The sequence below is a fragment of the Ctenopharyngodon idella genome, chromosome 3 (genome assembly GCF_019924925.1).
Source record: "Ctenopharyngodon idella isolate HZGC_01 chromosome 3, HZGC01, whole genome shotgun sequence".
In the NCBI taxonomy this organism is placed as follows: domain Eukaryota; kingdom Metazoa; phylum Chordata; class Actinopteri; order Cypriniformes; family Xenocyprididae; genus Ctenopharyngodon; species Ctenopharyngodon idella.
In genome coordinates this window covers 35,010,446-35,027,935 of record NC_067222.1, presented here as the reverse complement: position 1 = coordinate 35,027,935, position 17,490 = coordinate 35,010,446, and the positions used below count along the sequence as shown (strand labels likewise).

At 36.9% G+C, this 17,490-nt stretch overlaps 1 protein-coding gene across 1 annotated transcript; it reads right to left on the bottom strand.

The window, feature by feature from the left end:
• Window positions 1–9,868: 9,868 nt before the first annotated feature.
• On the bottom strand, window positions 9,869–15,396 carry zgc:165423 (uncharacterized protein LOC100101646 homolog). The gene is made up of 10 exons (XM_051886692.1): window positions 15,142–15,396; window positions 13,565–13,582; window positions 13,296–13,458; window positions 12,939–13,207; window positions 11,974–12,116; window positions 11,427–11,655; window positions 11,184–11,313; window positions 10,848–11,092; window positions 10,646–10,746; window positions 9,869–10,511 (listed from the first exon to the last, which is right to left on the bottom strand). Exons 1-10 carry the CDS (start codon window positions 15,194–15,196, stop codon window positions 10,248–10,250), a joined length of 1,617 nt encoding a protein of 538 aa, XP_051742652.1. The 5' UTR covers window positions 15,197–15,396; the 3' UTR covers window positions 9,869–10,247.
• Between the last annotated feature and the right edge of the window lie 2,094 nt (window positions 15,397–17,490).

The window sequence follows — 17,490 nt, the reverse complement described above, 5'->3', positions numbered from 1 at the left end:
TTGCGAAGGTTTGTGTGTTGGCTTACCGTTTACTCTTTCACGCCTGTTCTCACACGTACTTTGTCATTACACAACACTTCAAATAGTCACAATATAATTCACGCATGAACACAACAGATAGCTATTCGATCAGGGAAAACACATGAACTGGCCAATTGTAAACAGGCCCCAAGACAGGATTGCTTGAAAAATGCAGGCAGGTTGCCCATCGCTGATCTAGCACAGGTGAAAAAAAAAAAAAAGTGCACTAAAATACACTTTAGTACACTTCCATAATGTACTTAAAGTGTTCTATTGTTACGGACAAAAGGGAGCGGAGACACTGGTAAGTGTAAACAGGGTTTATTGAAGAACAACTGAGCGTGCAAGCAGAGTGCAGGTGAGTTGGAGCAGATGAATGTGTTGTCAAGACGTGATGCTGGATCTGATACTTGTCTTTGTTTTCTCAGGGAGCGAGGATGCAGATTGACACGGAGCAGACGAACACACTGGAACTCACAGGAGACGTGGAGACACAAGGGATCACAGGAGACGCTGGAGACAGGCAAGTAGTCGTTTGGAGGAGTCCTGGAGGTAAGCATAACAGCAGGTATGCATAAACGAGACCGGACAGTGACTGAGTGATCTGGAGTGTCTTTTATGTGGCTGTGGTGATAAGTGCTGATGAGTGTCAGGTGTGGTTTGTTAATACTCAGGAGAGGGAGTGCGTTGTGATTGGGTGAGTGTAGAGCCTGGCGTGTCTGTGACATCTATTTTCATGCACTAATTTTGTACTTAATATACTATGGCCCGGTTTCACAGACGGAGCTTGGACTAAGCCAGGATTAGGCCTTAATTCAATTAAGGACATTTAAGTAGTTTTTATAAACTGTTATGTCCCCTTTTGTCTAGGGGTGGTGGGAGAGTAACAAAGTATTTAAAATAAGTAAAAACGTATCCCCACGGAAAAACAGGGCCAAAAATGAGAGAGAGTTGGTTCTGTCTGCAGTCTCAGCTCTCACACAAACACAGATGAACTCTTCAAGGTTTTATTCAAAGTAGTCTCTTACAGCAATTAAGAATAAGGCAAAACAATAAAGATAACCCAATAAGTAATGATAAATAATGAAAAGACGCTTCTAGCTTCAGGAGGGCGTTTAAGCCAAAATAAAGGAGTAAGCTACCTGGGAGTAAGAAAGTCTAGATAACCTATCAAACAAAAAGTCAAATAAACAACAGATCTCTTCCCTGACTACCTTACTAACAAAAACAGGAGAAAACAGGGGTTAGTAAAAACAAAAGGCACCCACCTCCCTATATGCGTCTGCAGGCAATGATAATGGGGCAAATGTTGCGCACTGTCACTACAGCAGATACAACAGGCTTTCTTGAAGAAGTTTTAAGAGCTCAGAGCACACAACATTCAGCAAAAGGTCTGGGAAAACAGACAGGCCATGCTCTCTCTGGTGAACAGCCAGTTCCCTCTGTGTAAATGCAAGCTCCTCTCCACAACTCTAAGGAGGAACAGGTGGCATCAATTAGGCTCCTGCAAGAGGACAGGGAGGAACAGAGGAAAACAGGGAAAAAAATACACTTCCCAGCAGGCTGTTGAACATCAGGGAAACGGTGTCACATACGCATATATTCACAAAATTAACAACAATGAATGATATACGTCCTGGGACGTAACAAAACATACACTAGGAAAAAAAAAGCTGTACTGGTGTGCATCTTAAACAAAACAATGGCTCTGACATACACTATATTGCCAAAAGTTTTGGGACACCTGCCTTTACGTGCACATGAACTTTAATGACATCCCATTCTTAATCCGTAGGGTTTAATATGGAGTTGGCCCACCCTTTGCAGCTATTACAGCTTCAACTCTTCTGGGAAAACTTTCCACAAGGTTTAGGAGTGTGTTTATGGGAATTTTTGACCATTCTTCTAGAAGCGCATTTGTGAGGTCAGGCACTGATGTTGGCGAGAAGGCCTGGCTTGCAATCTCCGCTCTAATTCATCCCAAAGGTCTTCTATCAGGTTGAGGTCAGGACTCTGTGCAGGCCAGTCAAGTTCCTTCACACCAAACTCGCTCATCCATGTCTTTATGGACCTTGCTTTGTGGACCTTGCTTTGTCGATTGCTCCTGTCTGCCTCGCTGCTCAGATTGGTTTGCGTTTGTAACTCTGTATAGCTTTGTTTTGAATCTCTTTTATTCATTGTTGCTTATTTTTTTATTTTATTTATTTTTTTATTACCTTATATGTAATATTGCCTACCACACTAATCTGACGTCGCTAGCTTGTAATCTTTGAATCTAAATCGCTGTTACAACGCATTTGCATTTGCAGCGCTAGCTTGTTAACTTGTTAACAGTCTCTCGCGCGCTCCTTTTCCAACGCGTTCTTCAAACAGCTGTGGTAAGTCGGATCAGTCTACAAACACGGTGAGTCATGTCATCCTCTCCCAGCATTGCTACCTGTTCCATTTGCCACATGTTTACCATAGCTCTCTCTGTCAGCGACGAGGGATTTACATGTCATAAATGTAGGGAAATAGTCAGGCTGACAGAGAGAATCTCAGAATTAGAGACACGCATCCAAACTTTAATCGAGGATAGTAAGAATGCAAGGGCTTCAGATACTGTTTTGGATGCGACTAGCTTAGTGAACTCTGTACATTGTTCGGTTCCGGCTGTAGAGCCCGCGCAGCAGGGCACTTGAGTAACGGTGAGGCGGCCTAGCCGCGGAAAACACCACTCTTCCGTTCCAATAAGAACATCAAACAGGTTCTCCCCACTCAGTGATACACCCACTGAGAATCCTGTTGAAAGTGCCCTAGTTATTGGCGATTCTATTACACGGAACGTGAAAATAGAGACACCAGCCACCATAGTCACATGTTTGCCGGGAGCCAGAGCACCTGACATCAAAGCAAATTTAAAAGTGCTGGCTAATGCTAATAGTAAATACTCTAAGATTATTATTCACGTCGGCACTAATGATGTTCGACTTCGCCAGTCGGAGATCACTAAAATTAACATTAAAGAGGTGTGTGAACTCGCAAGTACAATGTCAGGAGAAGTAATTTGCTCTGGCCCCCTTCCTGTTCGTCGGAGTGATGAGATAGTTAGCAGATTATCATCACTCAATGGCTGGCTGTCTAAGTGGTGTCCGCAAAATAATATAGGTTTCATAGACAATTGGAAAAGTTTTTGGGGCAGACCTGACCTGAGATGGTATTCATCCCTCCCGGGATGGTGCTGCTCTTCTCTCTAGTAATATGGCACATAGTCTTAGAACTGAAACATGACAAACTGGGGCCCAGGTCAGAAAGCAGACAGACTGGCTAAACCGACCGTCTGCTAGCTGCCTCATGTTACAGAAGTCAGAAAATTCAGATAACTCCCAACACATAGAAACTCTTACACCTAGATATTTTCAAATAGAGGCTGTGTCTGTACCCCGAATTAGTAAAAACAAAAAACTTCCAAACTCATTTAATGGTAAAAATTGAATTGATGTTCAACAAATAAAAAAAAAATAGAGATAATAATGCTAAACAAATGATAAAACTCGGGTTGTTAAATATTAGATCCCTTTCTTCAAAATCACTTATTGTTAATGATATTATCAAAGATAATAATCTAGATGTGCTGTGTTTGACAGAAACTTGGCTAAAACCGGACGATTACATTACTTTAAATGAGTCTAGTCCTCAAGGTTGCTGTAATCTATAGTAATATTTACAGTATTAGTCAAAAGTCTTTCAAATATAATTCCTTCGAAGTAATGGTACTTTACGTAACATTATGTAGGTTGACATTTGTGCTGGCTACTGTATACAGGCCACCAGGACACCATACAGACTTTATCAAAGAATTTGCTGATTTTCTGTCGGAGTTAGTATTGGCTGCAGATAAAGTCCTTGTTGTTGGTGATTTTAATATCCATGTAGATAATAAGAAAGACGCATTAGGATTGGCATTTGCAGATATTCTAAACTCTATTGGTGTTAGACAACATGTGTCAGGACCTACTCATTGTCGTAATCATACTTTAGATCTAATATTGTCACATGGAATCGATATTGATGCTGTTGAAATTCTGCAGCAGAGTGACGACATCTCAGATCATTATCTAGTCTCGTGTATACTACATTTAGTCAAGGCGGCTAAACTGCCTCCATGCCATAAATATGGTAGAACCATCACTTCTACCACTAAAGATCGCTTTATAAATAATCTTCCTGATCAGTTTCATCGCCTTAGCATACCAGAAAGCTTAGAAGACCTCGATGTTGTAACAGAAACTATTGCCTCTGTCTTTTCCAGCACATTAGACTCAGTTGCTCCTTTGCGCTTAAAAAAGATTAAGGAAATTAATCCAATGCCATGGTACAATGAGCACACTCGGGCCCTAAAGTTAGCAGCCAGAAAAATGGAGCGCAGCTGGAAGAAAACAAAACTAGAAGTATTTCGCATTTCGTGGAGAGAGAGAATGATTGAGTACAGAAAGGCCTTAAAATCTGCTAGATCTGCTTATTTTTCAAAACTTTTAGAAGAAAATAAACACAACCCTAGGTATTTATTTGATACAGTGGCTAAATTAACAAGAAATAAAGCTTTAACTTCTGATGTTTCCAAAGAGCACAGCAGTAATGACTTTATGAACTTCTTTACTTGCAAGATTGATAATATTAGAGAAAAAATTATAACCATGCAACCGTCTATTACAGTATCGCGTCAGAGAGTGCATTGTAGTGTCTCTGAGGAAAAATTCAGTTCATTTACTGCTTTAGGAGAGGAAGAATTGTCTAAACTTGTTAAATCATCAAAATCAACAACATGTATGTTAGACCCTATACCGACTAAGCTATTGAAAGAAATGCTTCCAGAGGTTATAGATCCTCTTCTTAATATCGTCAATTCATCTTTATCACTAGGATATGTACCGAAAACTTTTAAGCTGGCTATTATTAAACCTCTGATTAAAAAAACACAACTTGATCCTAGAGAATTAGTCAATTACAGGCCGATCTCAAATCTCACTTTTCTGTCAAAAATACTAGAAAAGGTAGTATCATCACAACTATGTTCCTTTTTAGAAAGAAATAGTATCTGTGAGGATTTCCAGTCAGGATTTAGACCGTACCATAGTACTGAGACTGCTCTCATTAGAGTTACTAATGATTTGCTCTTATCATCAGATCGTGGTTGTATCTCTCTATTAGTGTTACTGGATCTTAGTGCTGCATTTGACACTATTGATCACAATATTCTTTTAAATAGACTCGAAAGTTATGTTGGCATTAGTGGAATTGCATTGTCATGGTTCAAATCATACTTATCTGACCGTTATCAGTCTGTAGTAGTAAACGAAGAGAAGTCATATCGATCACAAGTACAATATGGAGTACCGCAAGGCTCAGTACTAGGACCGTTGCTGTTCACTCTGTACATGCTACCCTTGGGAGATATCATTAGGAAGCATGGCGTTAGTTTTCACTGTTACGCTGATGATACTCAGCTCTATATTTCTTCGCGCCCTGACGAAACTTACCAATTTACAAAATTAACAGAATGCATAGCTGATATAAAAAATTGGATGACCAGTAATTTCCTACTACTAAATTCAGAAAAAACAGAGATTCTAATTTTTGGACCAAAAACTTCTTCACGTAATAACCTAGAATACTGTCTAACACTTGATGGCTGCTCTGTTAAGTCTTCGTCGTCTCTTAGGAACCTGGGTGTGCTCTTTGATACCAATCTTTCATTTGAAGGCCATGTTACTAGCATCTGTAAAACCGCATTCTTCCATCTTAAAAATATATCTAAACTACGACATATGCTCTCAATGAAAAATGCAGAACAGTTAATTCATGCGTTCATGACCTCAAGGCTAGATTACTGTAACGCTCTACTGGGTGGTTGTTCTGCTCGCCTGATAAATAAACTACAGCTCGTACAAAATGCAGCAGCTAGAGTTCTTACTAGAACTAGGAAGTATGACCATATTAGCCCAGTTCTGTCAACACTGCATTGGCTTCCTGTTAAACATCGTATAGATTTTAAAATCTTGCCAATTACTTACAAAGCACTAAATGGTTTAGCTCCCCAGTACCTGAGCGAGCTCCTAATTCATTATAGTCCTTCACGTCTATTGCGATCTCAGAATTCAGGCCAGCTGATAATACCTAGAATATCAAAATCAACCGCAGGTGGTAGATCCTTCTCCTATTTGGCACCTAAACTCTGGAACAATCTTCCTAGTATTGTTCGGGAAGCAGACACACTCTGTCAGTTTAAATCTAGACTAAAAACGCATTTCTTTAACCTGGCATACACATAACACATTACCAATTTATATTTTCAAATCTGTTAAAGGATTATTAGGCTGCATAAATTAGGTCAGCCGGAACCGGGAACACTTCCTATAACACCTGATGTACTCGTTACATCAGAAGAAGAATGGCATCTACGCTAATATTAGTCTTTCTGGTTATCCCGAGGTTCACCGTAGTCAACTGGATCCAGGCCGTATCCAGGTGAGACCAAGGACCTGCGCCTTGACACGACCACAACGCAGCCCTGAAGTATCAGCAGAGATTGAGTCAACTAGATCATCCACTGTGAGGGCCTCATCGACACGACAGCCACGACACAGTTCCTCAACAGCCGTGATGAATACGATCCTCAATTGGATGGAACTGAATAAATACTTTTAATGTTGCGATCCTGTCGGACTTATGATAGCTACCTGAATCGTAACAAAGCACTGTTGGCCAGAGGAGAACTGGCCCCCCGACTAAGCCTGGTTTCTCCCAAGGTTTTTTTCTCCATTTAAACACCTATTTGCCACTTGTCTGCCACCTGATGTCACCTGATGGAGTTTGGGTTCCTTGCCGCTGTCGCCTTTGGCTTGCTTAGTTGGGGACACTTGACATTTGACTTGACATTTGATATTCAACAGTGCTTTGATCTGCCTGCATTGACACTATTCTTTTAAGAGCTGCTGTGCAGCCAAATAATGTACCAGTTATCAATGTAAAGCTGCTTTGACACAATCTACATTGTAAAAAGCGCTATATAAATAAAGGTGACTTGACTTGACTTGACACTGGTGCGCAGTCATGTTGTAACAGGAAGGGGCCATCCCCAAACTGTTCCCACAAAGTTGGGAGCATGAAATTGTCCAAAATGTCTTGGTATGCTGAAGCATTAAGAGTTCCTTTCACTGGAACTAAGGGGCCAAGCCCAACCCCTGAAAAACAACCCCACACCATAATCCCCCCTCCACTAAACTTTACACTTGGCACAATGCAGTCAGGCAAGTACCGTTCTCCTGGCAACCGCCAAACCCAGACTCATCCATCGGATTGCCAGACAGAGAAGCGTGATTCGTCACTCCAGAGAACCCGTCTCCACTGCTCTAGAGTTCAGTGGCGGTGTGCTTTACATCACTGCATCTGACGCTTTGCTTTGCACTTGGTGATGTAATGCTTGGATGCAGCTGCTCGGCCATGGAAACCCATTCCATGAAGCTCTCTACGCACTGTTCTTGAGATAATCTGAAGGCCACATGAAGTTTGGACGTCTACTGACTCTGCAGAAAGTTGGTCGACTTCTGCGCCTCAGCATGCGCTGACCCCGCTCTGTGATTTTACGTGGCCTACCACTTCGTGGCTGAGTTGCTGTTGTTCCCAATTGCTTCCACTTTGTTATGATACCACTAACAGTTGACCGTGGAATATTTAGTAGTGAGGAAATTTCACGAATTGACTTATTGCACAGGTGGCAACCTATCACGGTACCACACTTGAATTCACAGAGCTCCTGAGAGCGACCCTTTCTTTCACAAATGTTTGTAGAAACAGTCTGCATGCCTAGGTGCTTGATTTTATACACCTGTGGCCATGGAAGTGATTGAAACACCTGAATTCAATGATTTGGAGGGGTGTCCCAATATTTTTGGCAATATAGTGTAATTTAAGATATGTCAGTGTAAGTTGATTTCAATTAAAACAGCTCAAACATGCATTTTTGTCTGGGACTAGTTTAAGGCCTTTGTTCATCTTTGGAACACAAATTAAGGTATTTTTGATGAAATCTGAGAGCTTTTTGATCAAAATATCAAAAATGTCTTAATTTGTGTTTCAAAGATGAACTAAGGTCTTATGGGTGTGGAACGACATGAGGGTGAGTAATTAATGACAAACGTTTCATTTTTGGTTGAACTAACCCTTTAAGCGTATTTGCTTTATTCTTGTTAGATGGGCAAAGAATACTTTAATCAACATAACATTATACGACCAAACTCAGTTTGCATTGTTTTTCCATTTTGAAGACAAAAACGAGAAAACAAATGATCCGAAGGTAATTTGTGAAAGGTGTGTTCAGCCTGATGTCAACACACATCTCTTCATTTTCTCACTGAAGCTTGACTTGCCTTAGGCAAACTTAGCAAAAATATACTATACAATGCAGTGGATTTAGTGAGAAAACATTTAGATAAACATTCTGTCAATCTTGTGACTCTTTATTAGACTTGCCAGCATATAAACGTCACATAAGTTTTTCAAATCTCTTGTACAAATATGATATGTATTTTTAAATGAAAAAAAAACAAAAAAAAAAACAATTTTTTTTTTACGATTATTAAAAATAATGTTATTGGATTTTTAGATCAGAGTTTTAGTTTCTAGGTAGTAAAAGTAGTTTTAAAAGTTAATGTTTACAGCATTACACTGTAAAACTCTTTCTGGTTCTAACTAGTTTTATTTTTATAAGTGTATTTTGAATAATGTAGTTTATTTCTCAGTGATTTTGTTGCTAGATTTAGCGACATCCCCGCCCCTTTTGAGATTTTTTTCAAAAGACTAGTGACAAATCTAGCAACTTCTTGGACAAGCCTTATAAATTCAGAGACTTGCCCACTGACCTATTTTATGTTTATTAGATCAGTGAACTCGCCATTATGACGTCATCTAGAAACATTCAGTTACCAGTTCTAGCTACTTTTAATTAAAAACAGTTGGCAATGCTGAACCCATGGATCAAAAAAATTCTCTTCAGGTTTCAGTACCTACTATAAATAGCTTATGGAAGGTAAGTTGTCTTCCTAATGTTTCTGTATATATACATATAAATATTTAGACCACCCATCCTTAAAGTATATGTATGTATTTGTACAGATTTTCATAAGCATGAATTTATTTGAATAGTAATACAGTCATTGTGTTAATTTACTTGAGAGTGTGAGTTACAGAAATTGAGAAACAATTTTATATATTATATTTTCCATGTATCAATTTTAGATCTGTTCATCTGACCTTGGACATCATTGCATCACTAGCTATATTTCAGCCACAATTCATGAAAATACCTCAGCTGTAACTTTTTTGTCTATAAATAAATGTATTTATGTTATTAGAATGTAATTTGCAGTTACGTCAAAAAAGTAATGTGATTACTTAATGTACGTTACTTGTAATGTGTTACCTTACTCGATACGTCAAAAAATTAATCTGGTTACGTAATGCGCTACTTTACTCAATACATCAAAAAAGTAATCTGATTACTTAATGCATGATACTTGTAATGCATTACCCCCAACAATGCTCAGTTTAGATGAAATTGAAAACACTTGATTGCTAGTTTTACCACAGCCTGAAAACATCAATAGATCAATTTAGATTTCAGTCTGAGATTTTCTCATAGAGGGGAGCTATGGTAGATATTTGTCGTTTTTGAACATAATCAGGATTATCAGTAAATCGACATACTCTGGTAGACTGGAGGGAGCATGAGAGTTTTCTACATAGTCTAAGTTGTGTTTCCACAGAATTTTACCTTCACAGGTTGTAGAAATCATTTTATAATTTTCACTTGATTTTATATCATTTTATTCATTAGTTTGTTAAATACACACAATATTACCGTGGTATTACTTTATTGTGATTAATACAGTATCTCTTCAGTTAAAAACAAAAATGCATACTGTTCACTCTAGTGGACATCTGAAAATCTCTTTGAAAAACTGGTGTAAATAAAGAAAGTCCAAATCTTGTTTTTCTTGCCCTAAGAGCAATAAAAACACAAAATTCTGACTGAGGTTGTCATAATTCATGCAGGAAACAGTTAATCATTTATTAAAATTCAAAAACTCAATAGCTATATTAACTAATGCAAGAGAAAATACCCTATAACACCACCCAAAATGTACTGCATGTTAGTTAATTCGGTGATAAAGTGACAGATAACAGCTTTAATAAATAGCCTGGAGGACTGCTGGGAGAGAGAGCAGCAGGACGCAGGTGAGCGAGAGGGGTGAGAATGACTCAACCCCATCCAGAATAGATGGGTAGTTATAGATGGTGTTAGACAGGAAGGAGCTGAAGGGAGAGGTCCTGATGAAGACTGTGCTGTTGGAGGATTGTGGGAGGATGCCAAAGCCAGGGGGAATGGACCAAATACCAGTCTGAATCCACATGTCGCTTATTTTGCACAGCAGGGGACTGCCGTTATCTTGCTGAATGAGAGTGAGTAAGAAAGACTTTTACAAACTTCATACTACACACTCATTAGAACATTGTCAGGAAACATGGTATGTAGTATATAAAATGTGTTTCAGTCTGAAAAATTAAAAGACAAGCCCCCAGATACCTGCTGAAAAGGCAGTGGCTCTGTGCAGATGTTGATCGGTGTGGTGTCTGAAGGATCACAGTTTACAATGGTGGTCTGGACTTCCAGAAAAGATTGTTCCGCTTATGAGGAAAGAAAAACAAATTGGAATTAAACATCATTCTTGAGATGTCAATGAATTCACTGCCATAAAATGTCTGAATAAGTGGTTATATAAACTCACATTCAGCCGCTCCTGAATTCCAACCAACTACTGAACATTCAGTACCAGGGACAAAGCTTAAATCATACAGGTCAACCGGAACATTGGCAATGTAAGTAAATGGAGAAGACAGCTCCACAAGTGCTACACCATTTCCGAAAATATCATCGAATAAGACATTTGCCACTTCAACTGACACTGGGCTGCTGGAACAGTCCCAATGGGCAATATTGAGGGTCACTGCCCATCCATCCATACCCATGGATCTGAAGAATGAGATATTGAATATCAGGGCACAAGTCACCCATGTCAAGGTCACTGATTTCATATGAAATTAAGTTTTCCTGTTGTGATTACCTGGAAAAGCAGCTAGCAGAGGTCATGATGAATCGGTCAGAAACCAAAGTTCCTACACATGTATGATAACCATAATATTTTAGACTAGCCATCCATGGCCATAAACCTGCAGAGCCTCCACACACTGTCGCTGGAGAGAAAAGAGAGAGAGAATGGGTAAATGGGAGCTAAAGGGAAAGTGTATGTAAGCTGTAATTTTAATAATTTAATTTTGCTTTGTCATGGTGATGTTAACAAACATACGTAGAGTAGGGCAGTTCACATTCTCATCCTGAACAAGAGTAGTGGAGTTAAAAGTGACGAAACCAGTACTGTTTGATCCAATTACCCCACTGATCCACTGCTGGTACTGAGAAACTCTGGCATACACACCAGGATAATCAGGCAGAGCACAACCTTGACCGAAACTCACAACGCCAGCCTGGATCCATGTAGAGCCCTGTTTGATGACCATTGGACCTCCAGAGTCACCCTGAACAATGACAAAGATTTGAAAATCTTTCTCTGTCAGATATTTACTTTTTTCTAAAAAATGTAGTCAAATCATTCCATGTTGATACAAAAAATTAAAAGTGTGTGTGTGTGGGGTCCTGCTAAACCCTACGTTATGAGGACAAAATGTCATGTGAGGACATTTTTCATGAAAACAGCTTATAAATCATACAAAATGATGTTTTTAATTATGTAAAATGCAGAAGGTTTTCTGTAATGGGTAGGTTTATACATATATTATTATAATTACACATATTAATATATATTATAACAAGTACAAGACATGTACTATTGATACCTGGCAGGAATCTTTTCCACCTTCCAAAGGTCCAGCACACATCATGTTTTCTGTTATTGATCCACTATAAAGACAGTTACATTTACTATTTCCAACCAGAGGCACAACCACCTCCTGTAGGATTTGAGGTGAAGGAAGGGGTTCTGAGAAACAGAAAAACTCGTCAGTAACACTTAAATTACAGGCAGAGATGATTTTGAGTTATATACTGATCTTTAGAAACAGAATCAGTTTCTTACACCACATTGGTACCATTTGCACCTGACATTAACAAGCCTTTTGGTGATCGGATTGCTCTTGTCCTCATTAAAAGCTAGGTTTAAATTCATCTAAGGTGCAAATGCCAGGCTTAAAGGGGCCATTGACCAGTGTTATTTTAGTATCATTTAGATACTATTATAATTTTTTTTTTTATTTAAGTTTTATATTTTATTTTAATTTTAGTTAAAGCTTTAGTCGTTTTCGTGTTAGGGTTAGGAATGGTTTTTTTTATGATTTTAGTGTTCATTAACTATGATAACTGCTATAGATTCTACAAGATGCTTGCTTTTATGTTACGGCTTTAACACAACTCACCTCTTTTAAATTCGAGGTTTTTTTTTGTTTATCTTTTTGTCTTGATTTTAGGCATATTTATAAATGCATTTGTTTTTAGTGTTAATAGTTTTATCTGGCAATGTATCAAAAGCAAACATTGACTCTATGTAACCCCTCCGGTCATACTCGCTCCGCTCCGTGCTTGAATTAGCATGGGAGGCATTAGCCCTAACAAGGATGCTAATGACTGCAGTGTGTAGAGTCATCTATTAGTGCGCCTCTTGAGATCAGGGGAGTGAGGTTTACCTGCAAATTCTCTCACTAGCTGGCCTCTGTTACATATACACATGAAACGCCCCAAAAGTGTCAGACATCGAGTGTCTTGGAGCACGAATTGGTAAGCATCAAATAATCTTCTTGATTCTTACCACCTGAATTCACATCTCCCCAACCTGTGACCCACATCATGTCACTGTTGAATGTGCTTCCCTCTGCTGCCAGACAGACTGGTTGGATGTAATTAGTGAAGGTCACAGGTTGGGAAAGACGTAACAGAGCCATGTCATTGTTATGAGATTGTCCGTCGCCATAGCCTGGATGAACTATGAGTTGAGAGACTCCTCTGGACACCTCGTTTGGATTGGATAGTTCTTGAGACTGTCGACCCAGGTACACAGTAAGGCTTGCGGCATCAGTCCTGCAAGGAGGACATGACCAAGAGATTACAATCATAATATTCATCAAGGAGAAGCAAACATGTTACTGAAGACCTTTGTGTTGGATACCCTGGAAAGCAGTGAGCTGCTGACAGAACCCATTGATTGTTGATGAGGGATCCGCCACAGAAATGACTTCCATCCGCATGAAGGCTGACCTGCCATGGCCAAGCGCCAGCAGACGCATTAACTCCCCCCACGATCTTTGTGTTGAGAGGGGCTCTGCCACACGCTTCAAACAAGAAGAGAGATAAAGGATCTTCATTCTGACACTCTCAGAAAAAAAGTGAATATGTTGCTCAGTAAATTGTATTATTATGTGATGAGAAATTATTTACCATGCTGGCAGTCACACCCTGGAGAAGTTGAAACAAGATCAGTTATTAAAAATGACAACCAATATTTAGCAATACCATCAAGTATCATGGGTTGCTTTAGTTAAATCTAAGGAAGATATACATGATGCATAGTGAATGAATAAATTATATTTAATAATCACAGAGAGCAAGAATACAATACACATTCCAAATAGCGTTATCACAGGACAATGAACTGAGGAAGACTGAAGGCTTAAATACACGGGGAACAGGTGTGCCACTAATCAGAAACCATGACAGCGAATGAATGACTAACTAAGGCAAATGGTGATAATGAAATCTTAGTTCACTCAACACCGTTTTCAACTAAAAACGGAAAACGTTTTATGTGTTTTGGCCGTTCATTTACATGACAATGGTGTGAGACTCATATTATCTGCTAACTAAGTAATCTCAGATATGAATTGAGAGAAAAAAATTGTAATTGTAAAAGTAAAAACTATCTATTCAAGAACATTTACAGAATAATTTAGAAATTGACTCTGTTAATTAAAGTATTTGGTAACGCCTTATAATAAGTAATACAGTACAATTCATTTGCAAACTATTAGTTTATAGTTAATTCATAGTTATATTGTAGTCTCTACATTGTTACTATATTAATAGGCTATATACAAATACAGTTTTCTGTGATTGGTTTAAGGTTAGTGTAAGGGGATATAATGTTTGTACAGTATAAAAACCATTATGCCTATGGAGAGTCCCTGTAAACCACATATGCCAACATGTACAGTACCGGTTAAAAGTTTTTGATACATTAGTATTTTTAATGTTTTTGAAAGAAGTCTCTTATGCTCATCCAGTCTGCATTTATTTGATCAAAAGTACAGTAAAACAACAATATTGTGAAATATTATTACAATTTAAAATAATGGTAATAATAATCTATTTTAATATATTTTAAAATGTAATTCATTCCTGTGATGTCAAAGCTGAATTTTCAGCATCATTACTCCAGTCTTCAGTGTCAAATGATCCTTCAGAAATCATTCAGATATGCTGATTTGATACTCAGTTATTATTAGTGTTGGAAACAGTTGTGCTGCTTATTATTTTTTGGAACCTGTGGTACTTTTTTCAGGATTCATTGATGAATAAAAAGTTAAAAAGAACAGCATTTATTCAAAATAGAAAACTTTTCTAATATAAGTCTTTACTATCACTTTAAAAAAAAAAAAAAATTTTTTAACACATCCTTGCTGAATAAAAGTATTAATTGCTTTCAAAAAAAAAAAAGAAAGAAAGAAAGAAAAGAAAGACAATTTTTTTTACAGACCCTAAACTTTTAAACAGTATTGTATGTACAAAATATTTCTATTTAAAAAAAAAAAAAAAATACTGTTTTTTTTTTTTAATTCATCAAAGAATCCTGAAAAAAGTATCACAGGCTATAATAAAATATTAAGCAGCACAAATATGAAAGTCATTAAAAATTATAATACATAAAATAGTTTTTGTATTTTTTAATTGTAATTTATTTTGTCAGAAGCAAGTGAAAGAATGTATAAAGAACATTCGATTAAGATGAAGGCATTTACCTTTGGTTAGGAGAGTGACCACAAACACCAAACTCAGTTTCCAGAGCATCTTCATATTTCTGATTTCAGTGATGACTCTGGACTTATATATCTTTTATGGCATGACGCCTACACACCTCGTTTTTGAAGTCTGGATTGCTTTTGGCACACCTACACAATGAACTCAACAATTCTTATACAGTGGAGAAAATGACAATATAAATGAAAAATATTCAGGCAAAGATTCTTTCACATTAAATGGAAAAAAACTTGACTCTCAACACTCCATACCACCAAATGTTCATGTTTTATGCTTTGCTTCAGAAGACAATAACCTTACGAAACAAAATTAAACCTGTACTCTTTGACTTTCTTAAGCATATTTCAATGGTTTGTTTTGAAATCAATATTTTGAATTATGTAGTTATTCTTATTTTGAATAAACATTGTTATTCTTCTAGTGTTCTTAGTGACTTTGAGCTTTCGAAACATAATAGATATCAATGTACAATATTATAATTCATTAGTATATCAAGTCTAAAAGGAAAATATGAAAACGTCATTGCTTTGAAATTGTCGCTATACATAAAAAGAAATCTACAGGTTTACATATTTGTTTGACAATGAAACTGGTTTCCCAGGTTTTCAAAAAAAGTCACGTAGCGCAAAACTATGCAGTATCATAATGCTGTGACCTTCACAATGAAATAAAGGTGTGTTCTCTTCATTTTTCACTGTTTAGAATAGCCTTAAAGTAAGACCTTTGTGTGTACAAAGGTGCAATGCTAAAAATGACAAGCACTACCAATGAAATGAAATCTTTCATACCATCAAAAAGGTTTCTTATATAACAATGATATGCATGAATATTACTTCAGCACAATAACTTAAAAGTATGTATTATTATATTATTTATACAGTAGTTACCAAAAGTGATGTCTGGCCTAGGAAAATTGACATCTTCACTCTTTATTCAAATATTATTAAAAATGTGTTAAAGATTTTGTATTGCGTAGTTGCGCTTGAAGACAATTGTTTTATTTTTGATGAAACATGCCAAATTGTGCAGATATCATTTTTGACCTGGCAAGAATTTATGAACACATGCAAAAAGATAAACAACGAAATATGTATAACTATGTTGTAGCGAATGTAAGCTTTTTAGCTTAGATTTTTGTTTTTTAGCATAGTTAAAACCTGTAGCTGTAGTTTGCTTTTTTTTGCCAAGTAATTTTGTCAGATAAATACCTTAACCAAGTTTATTGTTTTGTTCTTCTCTCATGTTTAAAATATACTTAAAAAAAAAAAAAAAGTATTTTCCTCATATGTTGATGTTTACTGTATGTGCTGTGTACTGTATTGACCATATGTATATATTATTGTGTTTATTTTCTTTTAAACATACTTAAGGACATAATATCACATTTCTTACTCTAGCGAAGGTTTCTTTAGTTTTCTAAGCTTTCTATGTTTTTATGTCTTTTAACTTTTAGTATATACTATTATTATTTTTTAGTAGGTTAAGTTTTAAGTGTTTTTTTTAAACACTTTGTATTTAGTTACAAACTTTTCATTCCTTTTTTTTCATGGGACCAATTACACCTCAACGTTTTTGCATTTTGGGAAAATGAACAACTATTTTCATGGTTTTCTGTGCATTGAACAATCAAAGAGTAGGCTTACTTTAGAAAATACTAAAGTAGTCAGGAAGCAGTGCATACAAAGACAATGGCATGACAGTTCATTTAAACACCCTCAATACTGCAACAATCACTATAATCTGTGCAGATGTCGATTTGATTGAATTAAAAAAAATAAAAATCCAAGAGTATTTATTGTATATTTTTTTGTAACTGTGTTTTAAAATGAAGAAAAATGTAGCCTACATTTGACTCCATGACAGTGGATTTATTTAGCTGCTTTCTTTCATGCGTGTTAAAGCGCAGTTCATTTAAAGATACATATTTAAGCCGTTTTTTTGTGTCTCGGTGTAACTGCACCTATCACAAAAATGCAGCAATACATCTTGATTTGTTTTTGTTATGGTGTCACAGTGAGCATCGAATGTCACAGTTCTTGGGGGGGGGGAACTTTTGGCATGGTAAATAAAGTGCTACATTTCTCACTGAGATGAAGTTGTTAAGTCACGCAAATCTCAACACTTAACTTATGCAAAGTTTTGCATGTCTTTGATTTGATTTTGAACCCTGGGCAAATAGCAATTTTATTGATTGATTGATAAATTCATTATTATAATTTATATAATTAATAAATATAACTCTTACTTGTTAACTGTTACCGTTATAAATATTATTAAGATCTATTTATTTATTTATTTATTTATCGCTAATGAAAATTTAGTTACGATAT

Excerpts from the sequence above, each read along its gene's own strand:
- zgc:165423 (XM_051886692.1), bottom strand. The coding sequence starts at position 15,196 with ATGAAGATGCTCTGGAAACTGAGTTTGGTGTTTGTGGTCACTCTCCTA. Across the intron at positions 11,656-11,973 it reads GTGGAAAAGATTCCTGCCAG|GGTGACTCTGGAGGTCCAAT; the intron begins GTATCAATAGTA and ends GTCATTGTTCAG. Across the intron at positions 10,747-10,847 it reads GAATTCAGGAGCGGCTGAAT|CGGAACAATCTTTTCTGGAA; the intron begins GTGAGTTTATAT and ends TTTCCTCATAAG.